The 20802-nt window shown below is 40.3% G+C and overlaps 2 protein-coding genes across 3 annotated transcripts in view; both read left to right on the forward strand.

Annotated features, from left to right (window-relative positions):
* Positions 1–3545: 3545 nt before the first annotated feature.
* On the forward strand, positions 3546–11935 carry moxd1l (monooxygenase, DBH-like 1, like). Its single transcript, XM_004541812.4, has 13 exons — positions 3546–3900; positions 5633–5779; positions 6520–6672; positions 6755–6838; positions 7061–7216; positions 7793–7895; positions 8853–9022; positions 9097–9185; positions 9283–9379; positions 9472–9531; positions 10507–10625; positions 10719–10797; positions 11430–11935. Exons 1-13 carry the CDS (start codon positions 3631–3633, stop codon positions 11583–11585), a joined length of 1683 nt encoding a protein of 560 aa, XP_004541869.3. The 5' UTR covers positions 3546–3630; the 3' UTR covers positions 11586–11935.
* Positions 11936–12261: 326 nt separating this feature from the next.
* rps6kc1 (ribosomal protein S6 kinase polypeptide 1) overlaps positions 12262–20802 on the forward strand; it is a 28684-nt gene continuing 20143 nt past the window's right edge. The window contains exons 1-10 of one of the 2 annotated variants that reach the window (XM_076873854.1): positions 12262–12460; positions 13764–13799; positions 14875–14995; positions 16450–16565; positions 16642–16735; positions 16848–16901; positions 17364–17786; positions 18101–18225; positions 18445–18543; positions 20228–20275. In XM_076873854.1, coding sequence (XP_076729969.1) covers positions 12359–12460; positions 13764–13799; positions 14875–14995; positions 16450–16565; positions 16642–16735; positions 16848–16901; positions 17364–17786; positions 18101–18225; positions 18445–18543; positions 20228–20275 — 1218 coding nt within the window. In that variant the 5' untranslated portion in view covers positions 12262–12358. The remainder of the gene's footprint in view (positions 12461–13763; positions 13800–14874; positions 14996–16449; positions 16566–16641; positions 16736–16847; positions 16902–17363; positions 17787–18100; positions 18226–18444; positions 18544–20227; positions 20276–20802) is intronic. The other variant, XM_004541811.4, reaches the window with a different exon arrangement.

Raw genomic sequence — 20802 nt, forward strand, 5'->3', positions numbered from 1 at the left:
TTTTATAATATGCTAAGCACTTGTACACTTTTATGGAGCTGTTTTAAATCTCATTATACTGTGCATAATGACAATAAAGGCTTTCAGTTCAATTCAATTCAATTTTTGATACCTGTCAGTTACAATTATCTTTTATTTTGTCTCCTGATTTCCTGGGTTATCATTATTGGTAAAGACTTACCATGGTTCTCAGCCGGAAAAGGGTGGAGTGCCCACCCCGGGTCGGGGATGAGTTCCTGCCCCAAGTGGAGGAGTTCAAGTATCTCTCTTGTTTGCAAGTGATGGGAGAAGGGAGCCGGAGATCGACAGACGGATTGGGGCTGCAGCTGCAGTAATGCAGACGCTGCACCGGTCCGTCATGGTGAAGAGGGAGCTGAGTGTAAATGTGAAGCTCTCAATTTACCGGTCGATCTACGTCCCTACCCTCACCTATGGCCACGAATTGTGGGTAGTGACCGAAAGAACGAGATCGCCGTTACAAGCGGCAGAAATGAGCTTCATCCGAAGGGTGGCTGGCCTCTCCCTTAGAGATAGGGTGAGAAGTTCGGCCATCCGGGAGGGGCTCAGAGTAGAGCCGCTGCTGCTCCACATCGAAAGGAGCCAGCTGAGGTGGTTTGGGCGCCTCCTGGGTGAGGTGTTCCAGGCATGTCCCACCGGGAGGAGGCCCCGGGGCAGACCCAGGGCACGCTGGAGAGATTATATCTCTCGGCTGGCCTGGGAACGCCTTGGTGTGCCCCTGGATAAGCTGGAGGAGGTGGCTGGGGAGAGGGAGGTCTGGGCCTCTTTGCTTAGGCTGCTGCTCCCGCGACCCGGCCTCGGATAAAGCAAATGAAGATGGATGGATGGATGGACTTACAGCACTGTGTAAAAGTCTTTTTTTTATATATTTTTCTCAGAAATTGCAGTGAAACAAGTGCAAGCATACATAGAAATACAGGACAAAAGACAAAAACAGAGCTTGTACAGTTCTAATACACTTGAACCTTTATTCTTTAACCCTTGTGTGGTGTTCATATTTTTGTTACTCAGCCAGTGTTCATGGGTCTGGTGGACCCGCTAGAGTTTTGGCTTTCCAAATTAACACTATCAAACAATTTTATGTTAAATTACTCAACAGATGTTTACTTCATCCCAATTACAAGCCATATGAACAGCAAACATGGTTATTTTTTTCCCTTTACCTTTGTTAGATCACATTTATGAATTAATGTGCTTCTCGTTTTTTTTGTGTTTTTTTTTATAAAATGTTATAAAAAAAATAAATCAGTTATAATCAAGTGGAGTGAGTGGAAAGACACAGCACATTTACACGTGAAGCAATATGTTTCACAACTAAATGGGATCAGCAGCTCATCAATGGTGACATTAGGCCCAGGGTTGTAAAACAGGGGGAGGCGGTGCACACACTTATCCCACACTGTCCTGAATGGCAGCTAGCTTGTCTCTCTGCCGTCGAGCTGGTCTGTCGTCTCGGTTATCAAAACGGATAATCCTGGAAATTTGGTGGAAGACATTGATGCATGGAAAGGTTCTTGCCGGTTTCTGCATCCCACAGGGATTCTGTGGATTCCCCTTTGGACCTGAAAACTCCTGCAAGGATAAGAACCCCAAAGTAGGCCTTTGGGGTTCTTAGATGAATTTGGTCCATCTCCTTCCACCTCTCTCCAAAAACACACCTTCCTTCTAGATTACTGCAATCCAGAATAATTTTCTGGATGGAATCTGGGATGAAAAGCTCAAATGAAGACTTGATGTCCTGCACATGAGTAACTGTCAGCCGTGTTGGCCCTGGCTTATCACAGTAGCAGCTCTGCAGGGTGGCTCATTTCTTGGGCAAGAATGGTAAATGGTAAATGGCCTGTATTTATATAGCGCTTTACTAGTCCCTAAGGACCCCAAAGCGCTTTACATATCCAGTCATCCACCCATTCACACACACATTCACACACAAGAAGACCATTCAATTTCACCAGTTATTGACATCCATATTTCTTCACTTGCTGTCTGGTGGGCTTGTTCTGGTCCTGGAGCTGGCTGCTGATGGGGCACTCGTCTTCATTTTGTTACTAAATGGTGCTCAACCTCATCCTCTTCTTCAAAGTCACTGTCAGACTGAATTTTCAGAAATGTGAAATATTCTGAAACCTCTTTGTCAACATCATCATCCGAAGCCCCTCTCTCTTCCAAAATCAATTGGATGGCCCTCGCAGCAGATAATCTTTTGCCATCTTGATCAGTTGTGATAAGGAACCACACTGGCAAAGTCTTATTTATAGTATTATGCCCCTAATTTGCAGGTGGGACAGGGTATGAGAAAATAAAATTTGGATCCCTCAAGAAAGAGGGTAAAATGTGCGGGAATGTAAGAGCAGACGGTGTTGATAGTTGAACTTTCAACAATGTTGCAACTTTGTGCGGGAGCAGAAGGGGAAGAAAACACTATCAGCAGCACCAGAGAGGAGGAAGACAGAGTGTGGGAACACAGGACCTACACTTTCAACACTTTTATTAGACCTGGGTCCAGTGGACCCGAACACCTTGTATGTAATGTAAATGCGTGGGGGGAGGTACAGAAAGTCCAACAAACAATAAATTCTAGCATGCAAAAACTTCTATGAATATTTGTTTGCAATGATCATTGCTGTCAACCAGTTTATCACTGACAATGATGACGATGACTAAAGAAATCTTCCTCTCTCCTTATGTGTTCAAGATAAGAAAACATTGCATATGTTGGTAAAAAACCAAAAAAAACCAAAACAAACCTAGACTGTGCAACTGAACCTGTGAACAGGATGAGTTGCACAGTAAAATGACCAAAGAAGTGTCATGTGTAAGAGCACTCAAGTCAGTTGTTATGTAAGTTGTAACTCTACTTGAAGTGAAGTGCTTTTCCTTAAAATATTAGATATTTGTTCAGCCACTGCATAGAAGAAGAATCTCTCTGAAATGTTCGCTAAAGAATATGAGACGGTTAAAGATTGCACACTGTAAAAAATAACACATGAACAAGGAAATAAACCTAAAACTTTTGTATCTTAGGATCTGAATGCAGCACGCAGAGACTAACTACACAATTCACATTCCTGCGCCATGAAATTCTTTTGACTCGACTCAAGCCTTTGACATATGAGAACGTGACAGTAGGTGAGAAGAAAGTATTATACATTTCACTTCTCCTTAGCACCCATTCATATGTCAATCACCTGAGCCTGGCAGTTAAAAAACAAAACAAAACAAAACAAAGTGTAGGTGAAATCTTCAGCCTACCTGTGGACATTTTAGTGCTGTATGAAAAGCACTGTGGCTGGAGACTGCTAGTACATAAAAGATTCAATTACGGATTTAATACTAAGGCTTTAAAGAAGTTGAGTTTGAAACTCTTGTGAGGTTTTACAAGGATGAGAATGTGACAGGGAGCCCAGTTTTTATTGTTCAGCAAGGGCAAACAGTAAATGCCTGAGCACTTTCCCCCCCCCCCCCCCCCCCCCCCCCCCCCCCCCCCCCACTATCACTTGAGCTGATCTCGAAACGCAGGTGTGTCTTTGGATGGTGGGAGGGAGTTTGGCAGCCCTGCTAGTATTCAGCTCAGTTTGAAGAGTTTCAGCTTTGCAGCTTTGCAGAGGCATCATGTGCTCTCCGCTTCCCTTTTTCTCCCTGCTACTGATCTGCGCAACAGGGTCATGGGCGATGGATGTCACAATGCCCTTTATGGAGTACCTGGACCAGGAGCAACTGGTGTGCCTGAAGTGGGGCTTTGACAATCCAGCAGGTGACATTACATTCCAGCTGGCGGTCAACACCACAGGCTGGGTGGGTTTTGGTTTGAGCCCGAACGGAGACATGAAAGGATCAGACATCGTCATAGGAGGAGTTGGATCCAGTGGAAGCTACTTCTCGGTTAGTTATGAAATAATTATAAATGAGCAGCTGTTGTATTTTTACTTATTTAGTATAAACAGCTGGAAGCTTTCATCCTCATTCATCTTGTTTAATTTAATTTTGTGTTTTGGTTTTCTTTTCAGTTTCATATCAGTTGTTTTAGTTTGGATTCTATTGAAAATTATTAATTTTTGTTTAGTTTTTAGATTTGCATAGTTTTAGTTTTTAGTGTTACTGTGTCCTGTTCGGTATTTGTCAAGGACAGAAATAGAAAAAATAGATACAGCGGTGTGAAAAAGTGCTTGCCACCTTCCTGTTTTCTTATTATTACATGGCCCTGTGTGAAAAAGTGATGGCCCACACCTTGTTAAATCACAAATTAACTGTGATTAACCACATGTTATACAAAGCTGAGTTCAGTGTCACTGCCACACCCAGGGATGATTACTGCCAGACCTGCTGAATCAAGAAATCACTTAAATGGAACCTGTCTGACAAACTGAAGCGGGCTAGGAGATCTCAACAAAACATTTCATGATCCAAAGAAAAAGCTGAGAAACAAAGTCACTGACATCTATCAGTCTGGAAAGGGATATAAAGGAATTTCTAAGGCTCTGGGGCTCCAGTGAACTATGGTGAGAGCCATTATCCACGAAAGGAGAAAACTTGGAACAGTAGTGAAGCTTCCCCAGAGTGGCCAGCCTACTAAAATTACTCCAAAAGTGCACTGATGACCCTTCCAGGAGGTCACAGAAGAAACCAAAACAACATCTAAAGACCTGCAGACCTCACTTGCCTCTGTTAAGGTCAGTGTTAAGGTTAGTGACTCCACTAAAAATGGGGCTGGGCAAAAGTGGCCTTCATGGCAGAATTCCAAGATGAAAACCACTGCTGAGCAAAAGGAACAGAAAGGCTCGTCTCAGTTTTGCCGGAAAACATCTTGATGATCCCCAAGATCTTTGGGAAAATATTCTGTGGCCTGATGAGTCAAAATTAAACTTTTTGGAAAGTGTGTATTCTGTTACATCTGGTGTAAAAGTAACACAGCGTTTCAGAAAAGGAACGTCATACCAACAGTAAATTCTGTGGTAGTAGTGTGATGGTCTGGGGTTGTGTTGCTACGTAAGGGCCCGGAAGACTTGCTGTGGTAAATGGAACCGTGAATTACAGTCATCTGCTCGTGACCTCAAGCTGAAGCACACTTGAGTTTTGCAGCAGGACAGTGATCCAAAACACACCAGCAAGTCCACCTCTGAATGGCTTAGGAAAAACAAAATGAAGACTTTAGAATGGTCTAGTCAAAGTCCTGACCTGAATCCGATTGAGATGCTGTGGCATGACCTTAATAAGGCATTTCATACTTGAAACCCCTCCAGTGTGGCTGAATTACAACAATACTGCAAAGATGAGTGGGCCAAAATTGCAGTTGTTGCTGCTAAGGGTGGCCCAACCAGTTGTTAGGTTTATAGAGAGGAATCACCATGCAGGTTTTGATTTTCCCCTTACTAATAAACAGCTTAATTTAGAAACTGCATTTGTGTTTACTTGTGTTATCTTTTTCTAATATTTAACTTTGTCTGATGATCTGAAACAATTAAGTGTGACAAACATACAAAAAAAAAAAAGAAATCAAGACGTGGGCAAACCCTTTTTCACACCACACAACTTTTGTAAGTGATCTTTCAAAAGGACACACCTAACAGTGCCAGAGACTAATGTCTGGCTTTCTGCTGTTGTTTTTTTCCATTAGGATCGATACGCCACGGGCAACTCCATGCCTCTAGAGGATGCACAGCAGAGCTACACTCTCCTCTCTATGCGGGAAAATGAGGGGCAAACCGTCATGACCTTTAAGAGGCCTATTAAAACGTGTGATGATAAAGACTTCCAGATCACTGTAACTATTTTGTTGCTTGTTTCTTTTCTTTCTTTCTTTTCTTTCCCCTTATCACAGTCTGCATGTGTGGGATTAGTGTGACACAGCCATCACAATTATTATTTTTATTTTGTCTAATGAAGGTTTTTTGGTTTTTTTGTTTTGTTTTACAAAATAGTTCCCATAAAAACATAAAAACAAACAAGTGAATCATGCTGAGAAGAGGTGCAACGTTTCTCTCTTCATACCACATCTATAGGTCTCATATGACACCACAATTAGACTTTGTTGTCTAGGCCTGGACGACAAGTTAAGTCTCTTTGTTGTACCCTTTTCTCTGTTTTCCTTCTTTGTTGCCATAGATGTAATTCTCTGGCTAATGCTCAAGTTTCACAGTCTACAATCTGCAATTCCAGTTCTTTTGTTAGGTTCCCCGGGCTTTTTTTCCTCCACACATTGCCCTGGGTTTCCAGAAGAATACAATGGCATGATTTCATTTTGAACACATGAAATGCTACACAGTTCCTAGTAACAAGACTCAAAGACTATAGTACACCTTTGCAGTAGCACAGAAATCTACACAGTCAGCGCATTAAACCACTTTATGTAACATGTTAAGTTATTTTACAAGGTATAAAAAGATATTAATAATCAGAAACGTCTCACAATATCACCTTCCACAAGAATGTATATATTACTGTATTGCTTCTATGTGTAAGGGATCATATTGCCTGACCTAAATTACCATCTCTCTCTCTCAGGCTCAGCCAATCAAACTCATCTTTGCCTATGGGAAAACAGATGAGATCTCTTACCACGTGTCCAGACGAGGCACCAAAGAAGTAAATCTACTGAACTATATGCCAAAGTCCATCCCAACCAACTCCAGCTATCTTAGTGCTACGGTGGACAACGTAAGAATTACTGACAATAACAGTCAGATCAGAAATATCGTATTGTTTGTTGTTTATTTACCTTTATATTTGTTGTTTACAGATCATAGTCCCTTCCAACACTACCTACTATCACTGCAAAGTTATGCAGTTCCCAAAGTTAAATACAAAACATCATATTTACCAGGTAAGCATTATTTCTTTATGTTTCTGTCGTCACTGTTCTTTCATTTGTGTCTGATTGGGTAATTAAAATGCATATAAAAGCACACCCACATTGATGTATGTGTAAGCATAAATAAACTACCGTAATAAAAAAAGTGTCACAACAAAGTAGACTTTATGAATTTATATGCTGTCATTGTGATTTTTATGTTTATTTCAACCTCGTTCTCCTAATTTACCTCAGATCGAGCCCGTGATCGAGCACCTTGACCTCATTCATCATATGCTGCTGTACCATTGTCCCCCCAAAGTGACAGAGCCTTATGACAAGCCATGCTACATTGGAGACATAGGAGACAGCTGCTTTGGAATAGTGGCTTCTTGGGGAGTGGGAGGCGGGGTGAGAGAGACTGTACACTGTAAACCTAAAGAAGTTAGCAGAAGTTTATTAACTTAACAGTTGGACCTTATCAGAACTCCAATATTTTGATTGCATTTGACATGTACCTTTTGTCTAAAATAAAAGTAAAATTGTTTAATAATTGAATTCATAAATATTTAGTAACAAGAACTTAGTTTTCGTTTATGACTCCCGTGTGAATAAGCTGACATAACTTACGAGGAACGAGTACAACAGAGTCACTGTTTCAGTTTAGCAAAACTCAATATTTATTGTTCACTTTTATAATCGTTTTTTTAAATAAACAAAAGTCAAACATCAACTTTGAAAACTCAAAAACAAGTCAGACAAAATGTAAAGTTTATTTATATTTTTATATGTAGCGGGTACTTAATATCCAAAATAGTTAAAGTTCATCTGAACTGACTAAAATGAGAGAAAATATTGGATTAACTTGAGTTTGTGGGACTGTTTTTTTTTTAAATTAAATTTACATCACATCATTTTTTTCTTGTGTGTGTTGTTTCTGTGCCAGTGTTACATCAGTTCTCCTACAATTCATCTCTAAATCTTCAGGTGTACGAGCTTCCGGAAAATGTGGGAATTCCCATTGGAGGAGAGAAGAGCGATGCATTCTATAGGCTGGAAATCCATTACAATAACCCAGAGAGGAAAGAAGGTAAATAGTGAGTTCATTAAAACTAAGGACAAGTTAAAAGAGAAATATGACCCCTTGACCTCTGCAGTGAGGTTGCCGCATTGATCTGGATTATTTTAAAGTGTCACTGAAAATTAATCCAGAGTTGTTCAAAATGTTCATCTTTCACTATGATGAAACATTTCTGGCCTGATAGAAGCCTTAATTTTTGCCACAAACCCCTTCAAACACCATTTTTGGTTTTAACCTTAATTTAACCAGAAAGGAATAATTTTGAGATTTAGAAATTATTCTGAAAGTGTCTTGGACTATGTGGCACGGTGGTTAGCACTGTTGCCTCACAGCAAGAAGGGCCTGAGTTCAATTCCACCATCAGGCCAGGGTCTTTCTGTGGAGTGTTTGCATGGGTACTCTGGCTTCCTCCCACAGTCCAAAGACATGCAGTTTGTGGGGATAGGTTAATTGAAAAATCTATAATAATGCCCATAGGTGTGAACGTGAATAGTTGTCTGTCCCTGTGTGTTGGCCCTGTGACAGACTGGCGACCTGTCCAGGGTGTAGCCCGCCTCTCACCCCATGACAGCTGGGATAGGCTCCAGAACCCCCCGTGACCCTGAAAAGGATAAGCAGAAGCAAATGGATGGATAGATGCCTCAGACTAAAACGGGTAGCATTAATCTTAATCTTACATACCAACGCTGGGAGAAAACCGGCTCCCAGCTAGAGTGGGGGGAGCCATGTTTAAATACTGCGGCACAGATGTGTTATGCTGTGCTTTCCATTGCCACCACCAAAACACCCAGTTAGGTTGGCGATCTAGTTAAAGTGTTGAGGCACTTTGACACCCAGTATCCAACTATGTTTGTCAAAAATTTTATATGCTTCCTATGATCTTGAATTTATTTACTTAACTTTAATATCATTATTATTATTATTAGTAGTAGTAGTAGTATTTGACTGTTCTTTTTCTCTCTACAGGCATTAAAGACAGCTCAGGATTAAGATTACACTATACTGCAAAGCTACGGCAGCATGATGTGGGCATTATGACTACAGGTGTCTTACCAGGAAGCGTGAAGTACGATATCCCTCCAAAAGCTAACCAGTTCCACACCTACGGCATATGCAACACTGCTTACTTTTCAAAGGTATGCACCTCTGCAATATGGATTCCAAGATGTATTTAAAAAGTCTGTAAAAGTTTTTTTTCTCCTTCCCATAGTTTTTGAACCCTGTGCCTGATCTTCAAGTGTTTGCTGTGTTCTTGCACACTCACTTGGCTGGGACGAAAGTCAGAGCTGGCCACTTCAGGTAAAAAACAAAAAAAGGCAGACTCTATGCAGCTCAACAGCAATCAATGTCGTCTGCATGAATTTAGAGTTGATTTTCCCGGTGCATCCCACTGCAGAAATGAACGACAGATAGATTTTTTGGGCATAGATGAAAACTACAACTTTGATCTACAACAGGCTGTCAGTTTGGGAAGCATAAAGACAATCAAGCAGGTAAGGGTTCATTACTTCCATGCACATTTATGAACACAATAGAGAAAAATGGAAAACAATTAGCTGTCTATGGTTTTTTCCTTCCACTACAGGGGGATGAAATTGTAGTGGAGTGCACCTACAATACTACCAATCGTGCTTCAGTCACTAAGGTGGGTTAGTAGTGTATGGCTTGAATGAAATCAAGACTGCCTGAGTGAAACCAGAAAAAAATGTAGCACAAGTAATCTTAAACAAACAAGTGGTTTACTAGTTTTTGCATCCATATCTTAGAAATGACATGTAATGCACAATGTTCAGCTGTGATTATGACTGTTAAATATGTACTGCTTCCCATAGCAGCAAAATCCTTGTATCAAGAAGCATACAGATATGAACACAGTGTTCCTTCCTATTCATTATAATAATATCAAAAGATATGTGATCTGTAGTGAGGATAGGGAGTCAAGCGGAGACCTGAAGGTGTGCTCTGGAGCGAAGATGAATAAAAAGAAAAAATATCTGTAAATGAGAGGGAGACATTTGTAACGTGTGAAACTGCAGGGAGTAGAGGTAGTGAAAATGAACTAGCTTAAACACCTGGGGTTAACCAGGAATAGAGGGCAAGTGGGGTGGAGATGAGTGTCAGGAATGATTTGTGATTGAAGCAACAGTGAAAGGGAAAGTTTACAGGATGGTAAACCTTGAAAAGCACAATCTTCAAACCATACATCATAATGAGGCCTGTTGTCATGTATGGTTTGGAGATCGTGGCTCTGACAAAAAGAAAAGAGCTGGAGCTGAAGATTCTATTATTTTCATCAGGAACCACACTGGACAAGATTAGAAATGAGTACATCAGAGAGGCAGCTCAGGTTGAACAGTTTGGAGACAAGGCTGAGATGGTTTGGACATGTGCAAAGGAGGGACAGTTGATTTATCAGACAAAGGATGCTGAAGATGGAGCTGCCAGGAAGGAGAACAAGAGAAAGACCTCAGAAGAGATGCAGAGGGTTGGTGTGACAGAGGAGAATGATCCACTGTGATGACTCCTAAAGGGAGCAGCTGGAAGAAGAAGATCTCGCAATCATTTTACACCATGAAAGCAAGTTAGACTGCATTGAATCTCTAATGCATGCTCCTTTCAGATGGGGTTAGCAACTACCAATGAGATGTGCCTTGCTTTCCTGTTCTACTACCCTGTGATCAACATCACCTCATGCGTTAGCATTCCAGATACCAAAGGAGTGCTGATAGACGCAGAGAAGTAAGCTCTGATGCAATGCTTCAGCCACCCTTTTGATTTTTTTCCCCATACATATGCATTTGAGTAAACTAGCTATATACTGATTTTTGACAGAATACCCATGGATAAGATCACTGAGTATGAAATGATGTTAAAGAAGGCACCGCAATATCAAGCAATCATAAACAGTAATGTAAGTATCAGTCTTAGTTATTTGATACTGTTCTTTTTTTCCTGTGGGATTTAATCAAATGTTTTTGAAGATTAAAAGATAGATACTGGCACCGACAACACGTTATATTTTATTATTTATAGGTTATATAAAATGTTTATATCAATAAGCTTGTTTCTTTACAACTTCAGACATATAGTGGCTGGGTTATTAAAGTACAGGAAATAATATGAATGTGAACGTGATCCCATCATTAACATTTGACCTATTGTTTTTGTTTTTTACATGTATTTATTTTTATCTAACATTGTTTCCTCCTCTACATCTGTTCTGTATTGTTGCCATTTTGCATTTATGCTAAGCATCTTTGGAGTGTTAATTTTTATAATAATATTTGACTGGCCAGTAAGCCAGGCTTCTATACTGTCACACACATCTATGCATGCGTATTTAAGATTTTATAAATGGTTCTTATGGTTTATGATCAAAATATGATAAACACAGCATAATCACAAAGTTGGAGCTTTTATTTGTCTTTCTCTACAGTATGTGGCATTTAAGTGGAAGCCACTGACAAAAAAAGCAAGATATTTCATTGTTTTTTAACTGCAGAAAAAAAGTGTTATTGTGATTATCTTTTTTTTTATTTGCAGCACAATGCAAACCTTTTCCCAAATGGCACTGTAAGGGATCTGATGAAGACACCTGCTGCTTGCCAGATTAGAAACACTTCAAACAGATTCAGCACATCCTGGATTGTGAATCTTGCAGGAATCATACTTGTGCTACTCTGGATTATATTAATGTAGCCCAGGCATTGGCAATAGAGCCAGTTCCAATCCCTATAAAGGAAGACAGAGTTGTTCAAATCTTTACTGTATCGACATTACATCAGATTTTCCAAGCTTTTGGTTTCTCTTTTTATGATATCATTTATCTTTCTTGTTAAATTTTAATCACAGTCATTTTCTTTAGCACCTGATTGATTTTCATACTAAGCACAGGGACAGGGATATTTACATTACACATATTAAGCCATTAATACTGAAGCACAACTTCAGTTTGTAAGCTGGGATACTGTCTCTACCACAGCAGCAATAAAAACATTTATTGTTTCTGAAATGGCAATAATAAAAGTTTGCATGATTTTCAGTATGAATGCAGTTTTTTTTTTTCCTTTATTGCATTACTATTTGCTAATTGAGTAGATCAGAACTTTCTGTATTATTAAATCCAAATGTTGGTTGTTAAGATTAACAGTTAATTACAGATCAAGTGTACATGACATAATATGCTTCCCATGTTGCACAAAAAATGACTTTCTGTTTGGTGACATATATTCTATTGATTTAATGTCTAATTGTTAATTTCTGTGTTTAAAAAAAATCTGATCACTCACGGAATAAAGAAATTCACCGGTAGCAAATTGAACTGCCATTCCCGTAGACAAAGATTACAGTTCAGTTGCTTTCCTAAAGGGGGCGCTCTGATTTATTTGTCTGCATGTTACTGACTGTGCAGTCAGAGAATGAATGTGTACGGCTAGCCGGCTGGTAGCTTCGGCAATGTTGTCAATATCAGAATGATATCGCAGCGGGACAGAGGAGAACTTGCTCGGTTTTATACTGTTACAGATCCCAAGAAGCACCAGAAAGGCTACACTGTGTACAAAGTCACTGCAAGGGTAAGTAAATAGACGATGAGCACTGGGAAGGCTAGGCTAATGCTAGGTGTCAATAGCTAGCAGTGTTAGCCAAGCTGTTATGATTATAAAGAGACCCAAATAAAAACGTCAGGTTAACCGTGTGGCGGTGAATTAAAAGTGGCGACAGCTTTTGAGAACATATGTGTAGCTAATGGGCACATTCATACCCTCTCTTGTTTCAAAATACATGCTTTCTATTTGCTAACTTACACTGTCGATTTGAAGCGAATTGAATGTGACCCAGAGTTAACCCGGGTGTTAATGGTTTGATGCTAAACAACTAAGTTAATGTTATGTATAGTGTTGTGATACACAGATATTCAGGAGGTGGCAACTCGTTCTTTTGTTTCGCTACATTTTCAGCTAACAAAACTATTTAACACTTCTGTGTTAAAGCCGAAGTACTTTATGATCCGCATGTTGAGCAGAACCGAAACACAATACGTGTGTACGAATGAGGAGGAGGCAAGTGTAACAGTGAAGTAAAAGGTGGATGAGTTTAAATACCTGGGGTCAACCATCTAAAGCATCTGAGTGCAGGCTGGGTGGAGTGGGTGGAGAGTGCCAGTGGAGATTTCTGGCAGGAGGATAGCAGTAAATGTCAGAGGGAAGGTTTAGAAAGTTGGAGATTAGGTTTAGGTTTAGGTTTGGAGACAGTGGAACTGTAAAAAAGAGAGAAGGCAGAGCTGAAGATGTTAACATTTTCATTGGTAGTGACCAGGATCGACAAGATTAGAAATGATTATATCACAGGGACTGACTAGCTTGGGTTGTTTAGAGGCAAGGCTGAAATGGTTTGTACTTATGCAGAGGAAGGATAGTGGATATACTGGGCAAAGGGTGCTTAACTTAGAACTGCCAGGCAGGAATAAAATAGGAAAACTACAGGAAAAAATTAATGGATGTAGTGAAGGAGGACATGCAGAGGGTTAGTGTGACAGGAGGATGCTAGGAATAGGGTGAGATACGTAGAGCAGCGTGCCTACTGATGATTGAGTTTATCTGATTATTAATCAGCACTTATGCGATCACATTGCTACATTCGCATTGTAAAAACTGGACTGGGGCAGGCTGAGTGTCTTTGTCTGGCTGCTGTCCTTGTTATGACTCTGGGTGATGTCTCGTTCTAACACTCGAGACTTCCGTCACTGTACATAATGCCGTCATTGTGACACTCAGAGCCTTGTCCCTGCTCATACTTGTGACAGCCCTGCAAGGAAGTTGCTCTAGCAAGAGATAGGGATCACTCACATGGATTTTCTCTTCTCCCTCTTTTACACAGATAATCTCCAGGAAGAATCCAGAGGATGTCCAGGAGGTAAGACATGCAGCTTTTTTTCAATCCATTTTTTGAGTGGTCAATGCTTCTTTACCTTTGACAACTGAGAAATACCAAGACAAGGGCTACTGTATTTCTCATCCAAAAATAATGGCAAGGAGATATTTCAGTTTCAGATATTTCGTTTTACTCGTTTTAATTCATGAATTTCAGAATCTGGCTTTATGGCTTCTTTACACATTATATCCTGAAACCGAAGCTTAGGTCTTTTAACCAGAAACATTGTGAAATGTAGTTTACAGATAATTAGGCCTACACCTGGAAACTTGTTCATATCTAACTTTTGCACTATTTATTTTAATCTAAATGCTTACTATCTATATATGCCTTGGTATGGACAGAAATCCACCGAAGTTACTCATTAATTATTCTGCTCATTTTACACGGTTTTACAGAGTATTTAAACCAACCATACTTGTCTGTGTTGTGCATGCATGCTGTCTTACATTTCAAACACACTGAGGAATGCAGTTAAGCCCACAACCAGTGCTAATGCAACAGGCATGATGTCAATTACTGTATGTGTTTCTAAGAGACAGAGAGATGTTTTGCCAGAAACACACATACCTCCATTACTGAGTAATCTTCCTGTTTGGAGGATGTGATTGGCCTAGTTTTTCCCCACACCATCCAGCAGCCTAAAATTTCCGCACACCACAGTAGCATCTCAATATGTGGCCATTATGCTTTTCTTTATTCCACTAAGTAACTGCTTCATTCTGGTTGTTGTGGCTTGTATTTAAAGTTTCGAAACACAAGATGACAGCAAAATGTGGACTACATTGATTTATGTTTTGGCCTAGTAGCAGTCACATGAGGGAAAAGTCTCTGGAGTTAAAGGCTGTGGAGTACTCTGGTTGTTATGTTAGCTATTTTTGAGTTTAACAAGATAGCATTATCGGTGACAATGAGCTTGCATTTACAAACAAGTAGAAAATCAGCTGCTTTTGTTCAGTCAACGATAATAATCATAATCCATTCAATTAAAGATAGATAGATCTTTAAACCCCAAATGATTGATTTATCTGTGTCTTCTGTGTCTGTCTTTCTGTAGATAACAGTGTGGAAGAGATACAGTGATTTCCGGAAACTCCATCAGAATCTCTGGCAGCTGCACAAGAATGCATGTGGCCAATCAGAGCTGTTTCCTCCCTTTGCTAAGGCCAAGGTCTTTGGTAAGAAGATGACTTTCTCTATTCCCCTGTGTCACACATTTGCCCTAAAATTATCCAGAGCGAAAGCTTGTCTTGATTGACAGAATTACTCCTCTACAGTTTTGTTCTTCTGTGAGATTTCTTTCGATTCTACAGTACCTCATCTTTGAGTTGTTGAGATTTTGAACAAAGAAAAATGTGAATGTTAGACTCTGTAGTAGGCGTGCAACTAAAGATTATTTTGTTAGTCGACTAATCTGCCAATTTTTTTTTTGATTAGTTAATCGGTCAACAATTATTTCAATAACTCTTATTCCCGCTGTTACCCTGTTGTCTCATCCCAAAGCAAATTAAAATAATGACACAGGAAACAAAGGATTTTGAAAATAATCAAATGTGTTTAAACATTACTCAAGAGGAACTCTGTGAGAATAAAAATTAAATAAATAAAAAATTAGGTAATACAAATTAAAGTGTTAGTAGTATTTTGGCAAAAAAAAAGTTATGTGCAAATAGGAAACTAAAAATGGCTTCTGTCCATAAGTTTAAATAAAGCTTAAAATTAAATCATAAAGATTTTTTTTCCAGTCCAAAATGAAAAAAATTTGCAAAGTTCACAGATGATTTAATTCATGAATGCACGATTGCAGTGAAAATGCTCTGGACTGTTATCTTTGAGATGATGTCCCCAGCTGCTGATAATCATGCTGAGGATCCTCTCTGTCATGACTTCAGTCATTTGAGAGGTGCAAGAGCCTCTTCTCAGGACAAACTCATCTGTACGCCTTTGCTTAATACTAGGAAAGCTGAACAAAACAGAATTGGAAATAAAACCAAATCACAAATTTGGTTTTATTTCATAGTTTCTCAGATGGTGTAGTGATCAATACCAATTACACTGTTTAATCCTGATATTGATGTGAGAAAGAAACTAGGAGACAGTGTAGCTACTGCTGTTTAATGGTTTTCTATCGCATTTCACTTACTAGCCAACAAAACTGAAACAGTGTTCGCTTAGCAAGCATCATCCATGAAAAGTTTCCGACAGGTAAGCTAATATAAACATTACTGTACACACATGAACACAAACAAGGTATTAACGCAATGCACTAACTTGACTGCTTAAAACTGACCCATTCAGAGTCGACGTCACAGCTCCAGGGTGCCGGTGTTGTGTCAAAAACTGATTTCCAGATTTTTCCATGCGTTTTATATGTAACGTCTTTAGTGCATGGTTTTAGAACATGATGCGTCGAGAATAAAATTCCACGGTGACAAATTTTCATAGTTGAAGTCATCAATTATATCGACGCATCGTTGCAGCCCTGCTTTGTAGAGATGGATTTGCCTACTTCAGATAGCTTGGTGTTATTATACTGTAAGCAGGCACTAGTTATAATAAATACAGTATAATCACTTGCGTAATGGAAGCATCACTTATGTATGTTTTTTGCATCTGTGTGTGCCTGTCGTAGGTCGTTTTGATGACTCGGTGATTGAGGAAAGAAGACAGTGCTCTGAGGATCTCCTGCAGTTCTCAGCTAATATCCCTGCTCTTTACAATAGCCAGCATATCCAAGATTTCTTCAAGGTATTCTAGTACACATTGACAGAAACACAAGAATAATCGCAAAAAACTTTTGACTGAATTATTTTTTATTGTCCAGGGTGGTGAGGTCCATGACGGCTCAGAGCTCATTGGACCAGCGGAACCCTTTTCTGAGTTCCTGGCTGACACTCTATCAGACTGTAGCTCTGATGGTAGGGTTGCACACAGAATGTCTTTCCTGTTATTAGTCTTCCTTTCAGCTTAGGTGCTGATTAGTAGGTGCTAATTCAAATTTGCTTTGCGATGTCTGGATATGTTTTTCAGTTCAGAGAGATATCAGTGGGGCAGAAGATTTGACTCTCACATCAGAGTATGGAGGTATGTACAATAAACTTGCACACTTTAAATATTTTGGGATATATATGGATCTAATAAATGGTGAGTGTAAAAAAGGATGGAGAGGGTGAGCATGGGTGATTTGTGACAGAAGAGTGAAACTAAAGATTTATAAGATGGTAGCGACCAGAAGAGACAGGATTAGAAATGAGTACGTGAGAGGAAGAGCTGAGATGGTTTGAACATGTGCAGAGAAGGAATAGTGGACATTTTGGACAATCAATATAGGGCTGCCAGGCAGGAGGAAAACAGGGAGACCACAAAGAAGGTTCGTGGATGTAGTGAAGAAGGACATACAGAGGAGGATACTAGGGATGGGGTGAGATGGAGAGACAGGTGATCTACTGTGGCTACCCCTAAAGAGAGGAAGATGATGATGTAGTTTTGTTAAAGGTTTATGTTTGTAGCTGTCCGTTATGACTGCGGGATTCCTGTTATTCCTAGGCCCATCCAGTGACAGCGACTTGACCTCCCTTGCGGTGGACACAGACTCTTTGGCTGAGTTGGATGATGGCATGGCCTCAGGTCACACCTCCCCAAACCAGCCACAAGGGGGAGCCACCAACATTAGCAGCAGCTGCAGCCCTCGCTTGCCCTCCCTGCATGTACATCGCACTCCATCACCTGCCCCGGTCCCTGCCTCCTCAGCCCCTAACCCAGAGGTTAGCTGGCCAGGTCGAGCACCGCTCTTCCCCAGCAGTCTGAAAAAATCCACTGGCGGCAACCTTAAGGACGTTAATTCAGACTACTTGGACAAAGCCAGTGAGCTCATTTGTTTTGCTGTCCAAAAGGAGAAGGAACAGGACTACCAGGCAGCTTTTTCATACTATCGCAGTGGAGTTGACTTGCTGCTGCAAGGCGTGCAAGGTTAGTTTGACCAAGAGCTCAATAAATTTCTATATGGTCTCATAGTAGTTGAGTGACACTTGGGCTCAGGAACTTACCTAGAACTCTTGCTTTGATGTTGTAGACTGGCAGTTATTGAAATGCAGAAAAAGCATTGTCCAGAAACCGTCCAATTTGTTAAAATTTCACTACAAATGTACCTTAAAAAGGATCTATTAAGCATAAATGCATCATTTTTACTTTGTAAGCCATTTAAATTCCATGCTTTTAACTTTAGACTCCACTCTATTCGATCTACTTTGTTAAAAAAATATTAATTACATTTTTTTCTTTAGGTGAGCCAAGTGCTACACGGCGAGAGGCCGTGAAAAAGAAGACTGCCGAATATCTGATGCGTGCAGAGCAAATATCTAGTCAGTATCTGAGAAGCAACATGGGTCAAGGGTCAACACAAACAGTGGTGAGTGGGAGTGAAATGCTGGTTCATAGGCTTTCTGTATTGTATTACACAAATGTTCTTTATATGCATGCATCTACCAGGTTCCTCACACGCACTGCAGTGAAAACATCATAAGTTTGTGAATGAATTGATTAAATGATTAAAGGAAATAAGTTTATCTTTTTGAATGAATGATTTAATTGCATATGTATGAAACACTGAAAGGTTTTTCTTTTCAAGGCCTTTGGGGTACAGTGCTGCTCTTCTTTGAACAGAGGAGGGCAGCAGAGTCCATCTGAGGAGCTGAGAGCTTACAGGGTGTTAGGGGTCATAGATAAGGTATGCTTTCAATTTACAAGTGTTGCATCCTCCAAGCTGACTGTATGACTTCATTTAAGTGTTGTTTCATTCACCCAATCACCAGTTTGCCTTTTTTCTACCAAGTAATTTTTTAATGAAAACACATTTCATTAAAATACACATTCATGTAATTTGATAGCAGAATTCTCACAAAATAATTACACTCAGGGCTAGCAGACATTCGTTAATTTAATGATGACTTCGACCCAGAGTATGGATGTTATCCAACTCCAGATTTCTCTTCCTTGTGTGTCCTTTACTTCTTTGACCATCTCTTTTATCAGGGGTAATAAAACACAGTAGATTTACTGGATGTATGGTAAGGGCTGAGTGTGTGTATGTTTAGCATCAGTTATGACTACCACAAGGTCAGTTTGGGTTGCTGGTCCTCTCAACCAGCTGCCGGCGAAGCAACTTCTCCACTCAGCCATGAAATGACTTGGCAAGCAGCTCAGAGAGCGACACACAACACTGAATCAATGATGCTCATCCTACACACTCACTCAGACACACGCACACACAACAACAAACCCTAAGGAAAACGTTGACACAATACCAACATGTATAACTCCACTGAGGTGCACTCAAAATACACAATATGTCAGAAGTCTTTGAGGCGTTAAAACAAAAATAAAAAACCTCAATCAAAGATGAAGTTATCCAGCAGTGGTGTTTTCTTTCCTCTTATCTATTTCCACCCCCTCCTCCTTCCTCCTTTTACTTTAAATGGGGACAGCGGGGACAGATGGAGAGAGGTCCTCACCCTGCTGCCCCCACCAGCACCGCCTCACCCACCCCTCCTATCTATCTCCCCCCTTCCCTGATGTTTGTTTCTTAATTATATTAGCACCCTGGCTAGCACCGCCACTCTGTTTACTCACTGCTCCATTCATATCCATTTAGCCTGCACCTGTTTGGTCCCAGTCAGGGTCACATGGAGAGAACGCACTCTCAAAACATACACATGCACCACACACACACTGGGTCGCACACATATGCTCAAGCTCTCCCCTGAGACAGGGAGGGAGTAAACGAGCGATGGAGATGTCAGAGAGGAAAGGAGAAATGAGGAAGAAGGGAGAAAATGAAGATCTCAGGAAGGAAAAAGGGGGGAAGTGAAAAAGAACAGGGAAATTAAATGGGGAAAAAAAGGATTTGCTTTCCCTTTCTGTTGACATCTGACAGTTTAGTGATGACACTGCTAGTAATTACTGCCTCTGTCATGACAAATTGCATAGCTCTGTGGTGACATGTTTTAGACAGCACATGTTCTCTAAAATTGATGCTCAGTCTTGTATACAAACAGAGTTATAAGTGACTCTCACTTTGTTCTGAATGTTTTTTTTAAGGACCAAGGAATGGCCAGATTTGCTAGAATATTTCCAAGAATATTTAGGTCTTTTATATCCTTTAAAGCTCTGTTGATTCTTGTTTTTCTGTATAATATCACTGAGACTGTTTGGTTGGCACAACAGGATCTGACATAGTAGTGTCAATTTAGTGTAATTTAGGGGCCTGCATTAATCTCTTAGTAAACCTTATGTGTGTCCTGACCCGGTCATTAAAAAAAAAAAAAACTGCTTTGGAGGACATAACCACTACATCATCTTAGTCTGCATATGTCTCTTCCTGTCCTGCAATTAATGGTACTCTTCTATTGCAGGTTCTTCTGGTCATGGACAAGAGAACACAAGAGACTTTCATCCTGAAAGTAAGTCTAGTGTGTGTGTGTGCGCGCGCGTTATGTTGTGGTGTGGGTTTTTTGCCCTGCATCCTCCTCGTCCTGACTGTAAGTGTGAAGTGTGCCAGAAGCCCCTGTGTGTGACTGGTGTAATTGATTCTAATGGGCCTGTCCCTGTCAGCTCCTCTGCTCTCAGGTGTGAGACGTGTGCCAGATGCCAACGCACCGCGCAGGCATAAATGACTACACACACGCGTGCGCACACGTGCATGCATGCATACACACTCTCACACCCGATGTGAACTTTACATGTAGCGCTGATAGATTTGTGTGGCTCTTGTGCTGTATGTAGCTTGATGAATCCGGTGACTTTGGGTTGCCACAGGGCATAACTAGCACTTGGTTAATGGGAAGTTTCTCCTTTGCCACATTTTTTTTCCTCCTATTCATGCACACTCTTTTCTTATCTTCTACTTAAATGCTTGTTATTTGAATCAGTGCATATGTTCCCTTTAATGACTCACCTCTCATCTTTTTTTTCTTTTTTTTTATTGCAG

The sequence above is a fragment of the Maylandia zebra genome, linkage group LG15 (genome assembly GCF_041146795.1).
Source record: "Maylandia zebra isolate NMK-2024a linkage group LG15, Mzebra_GT3a, whole genome shotgun sequence".
NCBI classification, from domain to species: domain Eukaryota; kingdom Metazoa; phylum Chordata; class Actinopteri; order Cichliformes; family Cichlidae; genus Maylandia; species Maylandia zebra.